At 34.4% G+C, this 7,173-nt stretch overlaps 1 protein-coding gene across 3 annotated transcripts; it reads right to left on the bottom strand.

Annotated features, from left to right (window-relative positions):
• Window positions 1-786: 786 nt before the first annotated feature.
• On the bottom strand, window positions 787-6,962 carry LOC131023697 (lysophospholipid acyltransferase 1-like). Of its 3 annotated transcripts, XM_057953267.1 has the most exons (8): window positions 6,656-6,962; window positions 4,563-4,618; window positions 3,952-4,172; window positions 3,444-3,860; window positions 2,603-2,652; window positions 1,475-1,582; window positions 1,282-1,378; window positions 787-1,130 (listed from the first exon to the last, which is right to left on the bottom strand). In XM_057953267.1, the coding sequence occupies exons 2-5, from the start codon at window positions 4,603-4,605 to the stop codon at window positions 2,647-2,649; spliced, it is 687 nt and encodes a 228-aa protein (XP_057809250.1). In that variant the 5' UTR covers window positions 4,606-4,618; window positions 6,656-6,962; the 3' UTR covers window positions 787-1,130; window positions 1,282-1,378; window positions 1,475-1,582; window positions 2,603-2,646. The 3 variants fall into 3 exon arrangements, with proteins under 3 accessions (XP_057809250.1, XP_057809248.1, XP_057809249.1); XM_057953265.1 differs by lacking the exon at window positions 6,656-6,962 and having other exon boundaries at window positions 4,563-5,509; XM_057953266.1 differs by lacking the exons at window positions 1,282-1,378; window positions 1,475-1,582; window positions 6,656-6,962 and having other exon boundaries at window positions 4,563-5,509.
• Window positions 6,963-7,173: the final 211 nt, after the last annotated feature.

Here is a 7,173-nt window from a genome sequence, read left to right as displayed (position 1 = left end):
ACATACATAACGGTTATAATACCGTTATCTATGAAGGGAATAGATAACAGTACAACCACACATACATAACGGTTATAAAACCGTTATCTATATTGATTATACATAACGGTTTTCGACTGTTATGTATTATAATTTATCCGTTATCTATTCCATAATATATATTTTTTCATATTATAGTTAACAGTTTTTATACTTTTTATAACGGTTTAAACCGTTATCTTTGTAATAAAAAGATAACGGTTTTCGACTGTTATGTATTAGAATTAATCCGTTATGTATTATATAATATTTCTTTTTTCTCATAACATAATTAACAGTTTTTTATACTTTTTATAACGGTTTAAACCGTTATCTTTGTAAGATATAGATAACGGTTTTATATTGTGATAGATAACACTTACATCCGTTATCTATGACTTGCATACATAACGTTTTTTACCGTTATGAAAGACATGGAAAACCGTTATCATTTTGCATTTTAATTGTTATACATAACGTTTTATTGCAATTTACATAACGTTTCTTGTTCGTTATCCTTGTGATACATAACACTTACATCCGTTATCTATGACTTTCATTCATAACGGTTTGTCTCCACATACATAACGGATTATTTTCGTTATTGTTATCTTACATAACGGTTACTAACCGTTATGTATGACCTTTAATTTTTGTTGTCTATTTTATTATAGATAACAGTTTTGCATGTAATAGATGACAGTTTTCCGCATATTTTTTATATATTCTCAATTTTGCCTTTTATTTATATCTAAAACTCAAAAGAAAAAAATTCAAATAATAAAATAACATTGAGAACATAATATTAACATTCAGAAGTTGCAAAAACAATCATCAAAGATTCAAAAGTAAGATCTGTTAATCTACAGGGCAAAATGCAGTCCAATACATGAGTAATTTAAAGCAACGAGGCCAGACAAAATGCAGTTCAAGACGACAAGGTCAGCATTCTCCGAGTTCGAGTAGAAGAAACTAATATTTTCAGTTCATAAAGCACATATACCACAAGTCAAGAGATCTATACGGTTATCCATCCATGTTGTAGTCTTCTTGTTGTAAATAAGGATTGTAGTTCCCGGGAACTTCTATCTTTCCTATCATCTGCTCCATTCCTGCATAATACCAACTTCATGCAGTCAAAATGTGAAATTTTTATGCAAATAAAACATTAAGTTAAAGGATTTCATGAATGTAAATGCAACAGCTTTCAATTATCCATAGCTTGCACCTAAGAAAATTTACATTAACATATCGCTATCATACCTAAAGTTCAAGCAAACACATGCTTTATCACAAAAGTTGCCCATTCCTCACGAATATCATCGATTTCAGCTTCGGTGTATGTCTTAACATTCTTAAACTGTAAAAAGAAATACGTACATAAATATATTTTACGAATAATTACAAAAGTTCTATTAGAAAGTTAAATGATGAAGAGTATAATATATATAGTTACCATCGATGATAGAGACGTGTAGGCATTAAGTTCATAGCGTGTTATGATCTCTTTCATGAACTTCATGACATAAAATCCACATTGAGATGCATCAGGCTGGATAGGACCCTATCAAGATTCAAGAATCCGAAAAGAGCAGTCAATAAGTGGCAGTTTACCCCTTGATATGCATGATTTTCAGCCAACAAGAGCAGCCAATAAGTGGCAGTTTACAGTTCACATATTAGCTAGGGAACTTGGCAATAGCAAAAATAGAATTAATTGTTTGGATGATGGGGATCATAGTAATTACAATGAGAAGTGAGGCAATTTAATTACTGCTCATTTTCTTATTTGTACCACGTAAGAAGTTGTTTTCTGAAAAAGAAAAATTGTTGATATGTCACTTATGTTAAATTAATTGATTGAATTTGGCAAGCAAAGGCAATCATATCTAGAATCTGTTTCGGATTTAATTGGCCATCAGTCAAGTGATTTAATTGGTATCTAATGCTAATATGATTTTAAGTCTTAACAGAAAAATAATACTCCTATCAACGGGAAAGTTACTGTTGCTAACTTTCTAGTATTGTGACTCAGATTTGTGATGGAAGTGTAATTAGTCCAGTGATAAATATTGCACAGATATTTGCTGTGCAGTACAAAACTGGTAGTTGAGAGATACTATTAAGTACTAAGATTTGATTTGGTTCTGTTAATAATCACAATCTATGTGTTTCCTCTCTCGTTTCAAAGTATATATTTTGCTATTTTTCTCCTTATATCTGCTAGCCCACAACACCATATTTTACAATCTATAGCATGTTCATGATAAATGTTCAAACTAAACTAAAGTGTAAGCATCAAAACACACAGTACAAACACACATAGCACATATAATCGGCTCCAAGCCATCACCACAGCAACAAATGGAATGGAACGAGCCATTCCCCAACCTACTCTCCATATCGACTACCTAGATACATGCTTATCTATGATATTCATGCATAACCATGGCTGCCAGTTGAGCCATGGTGCAAAACTAAGAGCACCTAGATTCCTTCTAAAATCTATATAGGGCATTTACATAACCATGGCTGCCAGTTGAGCCATGGTATAAAACTAAAAGCAAGAGGATATAAAACTCACCTTGAAGCTTATCTCTTTGTCAATCTCTCTATCACCGTGTACTTTCAAACCTAAAACAACATAAATGTAAATGATAAACTTATCACTCTATAAGATAATGCATAGCTAGCTATAAGACAGCCATATCCCAATTGCATGGGCAACATATTTATTGAATCATTACACACCTCTAAAACCACAATCCTGCAAAGTGCTTTACAGTTTTCTATCAATTACTTGTTAAACAACCAAAACATTGACAAATTACAAGGTTTAAGTTGCATATCTCATACATGTTTAATTTAATTCTCTAGGAGCATATGAAATTAGATTGAATTAAATATCCACCCAATATCTTGATCAGATTTTATGTAAAATCTTTTTACCAAAGTACTTTAATTACAATTTTGGAGCCCAAGTTATGAAATAAAAACAATTATCTTCACCAAACCAATGAAGATTGGCAGAGACAGTACATAAAAAAGCTATTCTATTCGTAACATAGTACTGTATATATTTTCCGACTTAAAAATAAATTAACTACTTCTTTCATTAGCCTAATATTGTCTTTAATCCCCAAGTCTGTTTATAATGCCAGCTTATCTACAGAACAGATTCTCAAATCAGTTACCAAAGGAAAAGGTTGGCCTTCAAATAACAATAAAATGCCCTGGTAAAAAATAAATAAAATATCATAATATCCAGTTTGGTCATATAAATCTAAATTAGTACTTCATATACATCAGGATCCTATAGCTGTCAGGTTATATAAAAATGCACCTGATTTTCATCAACAGGTTTATGAAAGTAGTTGGTTCTTTCAACCAGCAGGTGTGCAGTTTTTGAATGAAATTGAACTTACAGTGCCTAAGCCAGGTGCTGACTTGAATATTCCACACAAGTGGTATACTGGTATCTGCACTGCACTCTTAGCCAACTCGAGACCTAATATATCGACATTTATTGCACGGTCCCATTTTGGCTTGGGTGGATTTGAATCTGTCCAGCCACTGAATCCCAGGCCGGAAATAATAGTAGAAGCTTCTGAAATTGACCAAATAAAATAATACTTCCAACGAGCAGTGAAACCTGACATGTACTGGTAACTCAACTTCTTGAAGAACCCATATTCTTGGTACACTGGTTCTGTGAATCGAGAAAGTGGGAAATGTGGTACAAGATACAGATACAAGCCCATGCAGATAGCAGATTGCAGAAGAGCCCTGAGAGTTGCCCAATAAGGAGAGGGGGACTGTCCCTTGGCCGAAGGTTGCCAGATCTATCAAAGTTGATATTGGAACTTAATTAATATAAGTTTGTATATTGCACAAGACAGACAGAAAATTGACATACTAATAGAAATACAATACCCCTTTCCTCTCTGTCCATTCAATATAGTCTTTCATTTCATAAACAGGACCGGCAAAGTGACTTCCACAACATAGACAGAACCCAAAGTACTCCAGTAATGATGGCATCTTCAGCAACCAATTTTTCTTTTGTGCTTCACGTAGATCATCATCTTTGAGAATTCCATCATTATAGTTTATGACACATGATATAATTTTCAGAGTTATCACCATCAGAGCACCTGCAATTGTGAACCCCAAGGACATGAACAAAAATCATCAACAAAAAGATGGAACTTTTATCCATTTGAATAAGATTAGGTTAAACAGAGAAATTATCTTACAAATTTAAAAAGGATTAAAAGAAAACAGCTACTGTAGTCCGTACTTTAAAATTGATGAGCTTCTCATAACAAATAATCACGCATATCGAATTACTGGTTATGCAATTTAAAAAATGATTAGTTGGCCATATTACTGGACTCTGAAGCTATGTGCTTTAGAGAAGTTCTTTGCATAGGAGTTTCACTAATGCAGGTAAACATCAGTATCAGACAAAGATAAACCTAGACCCAGAGCCAGAAGCGGAAGAAAGTCAAAATTCGGCAACAAATAAATGAGCTGGTGCTGACCTGTAGCATCAATACCTCCTTCCTTCCATGCATCACCACTCATGTAGTATACATGGCTACACATGCATGCCAATAGTCAATACAGAATAAAGGCATAATTTAGCAGTGGGCAAAAAGGATCAGAATATCATATCTGATCTTTTAATTAAAACAAATGAACGTTTTAATATACTTAGCACCATACAACTAATCTAAACCCCAAATTTTATAACCCCCAAAGGTGAAACAAACCATAATTGTATTTATTCCCAACCAAGCATAAGAGAGCTAAAAAAACTTTAAATCCCGGTGACATGTAAAAGTCTGATTTACATCTACAATCATGTCAGATCCATGGAAACTGAAAAAGTGACAGCATCTAATCATCTAAATTTAAGTCTCTTACACAAAGACAATATAAGTGACATTGTTTGTTCCTTAAGCTCGTCATTCTTTTGCTACTCGCCTACTCCTGACTAAGCATAAGAGAAGTAAAAAACTTTAAATCCCGGTGACATGTAAAAGTCTGATTTACATCGACAATCATGTCAGATCCATGGAAACTGAAAAAGTAGCTGCATCTAATCATCTAAATATAAGTCTCTTACACAAAGACAAAATAAATAAAACCTAAGCACCAATACAAGTGACATTGTTTGTTCCTTAAGCTCATCATTCTTTTGGTAGCCTTTTCTCAGGGAACATTTCCCCCCTAAAGAGACCCCATACTAAAACCAGCCATTCCCGTTACATACTTCACTAAAAAAGTCAGAGCGTCCCTGCTGCTACAGTGTATAGTTTAAGAAATAGCACTCTCATGTCACTTTTTAAGGGCATATAGAACCACTAAATAGAGAGATGCCCCTCCCCTCTTTTATTTCTAAACCCAAACAAGATGGCTACAATTATCAGTCAAAGGTGATGGCTCTGCACTCTTCAAATCAGTGCATGAGTTCAGCTATGTCTTGGATTTCCTAAAAACAATGAACATTGAGTAAAATCGTGGATAAGGAAAATAGATTTAACATGATCTCAGAAGTCAGAACCACAGTTACTGATGTCTCTAGACTCCACAAAAATGGCATCCCTTGTTACAGAAAATAGATTTGACATCATGTGATTTTGCTTTTATGCGCCTAAGATGGCTGCTATTGGAATGTAAGAAAGCAAAATCACATGGTGTTAAACAGAGAAAAAAAAATAATGAAATGAATATTAAATTTATGCATGTTAGGGAACTTGGAAAATAGAAATGTTCAATTTACATAATTATCTCCTTTTGTAATGTTCTTCAACAGCTAAAAGTAGAACTCAAGTACATTCAAAACGGATTTAGGATATGCTTACGAAGTACTCATCTTACAGTTGGCTTCCAGTTACAGCCTTATCGAAATACTGTGTTTAAAAGATTATGTGGAGCTAGAATTACAACTAACTAACCCATCAAACCAATCGTAAAGGTAGTTTCTTGCTTTTCAACAGCAAAAGATAGACCACTGCTCCAATCTCTAAGAATCTACTGAACAAGCATGCAAAGTAATACCTTGCTTAAATTGGTAGATAACACAGCACGAACATGAGGGAGAAAGAAAAAAAGTTCAATCACTTTATTCTTATCAGTTCTATTTGATTCTATCAATTAATAGTTAATAGTTAACAAACACCGTTCGAAACATTGTTTGTTAACCAAAATCTGTCAATAAAAAGGGCAAAAACAGAAGAGAGGAAGTCAAATTAGAGAGAGAAACAACAGATGCAGAAGACATAATAGGAAGAGATGGGGAGGGCTCCTTGCTGCGATAAGGCAAATGTGAAGATTAGGGCACTTAAGCTCCAGAAATTTCCTAAACCAAACAAAATTAACATAAACTTTACTGGAAAAATCGCCTAAACAAACAATCTAAAGCCTAAAGTAAATCTGAAAATCTGAAGGCATTTTGCTAAGGGGCCGAATGAATTATATTCACATCTTAATAATAAATACTGAATCACATTTTAGGTGTCAGATTGGATTGGCGAACATCAAATTCTTCAAAATTATGCCTCAGTAAAAAAACCAAATTAATGATTTTAGCAACCACAAACCAAAGCCTTGGGTTCATGTTCATACTTACACGTTGAGGAATTTCGGTGTGGATAGCAAAGCGGCGGAGCAGGACTTCGGCAACCGGAGGAGGTACACTCGCTAGCGACAGGTGGAGGCGAAAGGGCGAGAGGGCGGCAGATAAAGCCCTAGGCGATTGGCAGAGGAAGGGCGAACGGCCGTCCTCCTTTTGCTGACGTAAAAGGGCGGTGACCTAGGTGAGAAGGGCTGCAGGGGTGGCGGCGCCTCGGTGAGCAGGGCTGCAGGGGTGGCGGCGCAACAGGCAGATAAACGGCGAGCAGAGGCGAATCTATTTCCTTCTTCCTTGTTGATTTTGGATTCAGCGCGGGATTGGAGATTTGGAGGTGTTAGCGCGAAAATTTTAGGTGAAATAAGGAAGGCAAATTCTATTCTTTTTTTTTATATTTTTAATTTAGATTTTATATAAGTGATAATAAAATAAAAAAATGTTATGATTTTTTTAATTTTCAAAGTCTATATCTAGAAATAAATTCAGATTTTAGGATAAACAAATTATTTGTTATTTTT

Source organism: Salvia miltiorrhiza, chromosome 4 (genome assembly GCF_028751815.1).
Source record: "Salvia miltiorrhiza cultivar Shanhuang (shh) chromosome 4, IMPLAD_Smil_shh, whole genome shotgun sequence".
Classification (NCBI taxonomy): Eukaryota; Viridiplantae; Streptophyta; class Magnoliopsida; order Lamiales; family Lamiaceae; genus Salvia; species Salvia miltiorrhiza.
This window is presented reverse-complemented; position numbering and strand designations above follow the sequence as displayed.

Coding starts and splice junctions, on each gene's coding strand:
- LOC131023697 (XM_057953265.1), bottom strand. CDS start 4,626: ATGTGTAGCCATGTATACTACATGAGTGGTGATGCATGGAAGGAAGGA. Junction 4,173..4,562: donor AGGAGGTATTGATGCTACAG/GTCAGCACCAGC, acceptor TCACAATTGCAG/GTGCTCTGATGGTGATAACT. Junction 3,861..3,951: donor AATGGACAGAGAGGAAAGGG/GTATTGTATTTC, acceptor CAACTTTGATAG/ATCTGGCAACCTTCGGCCAA.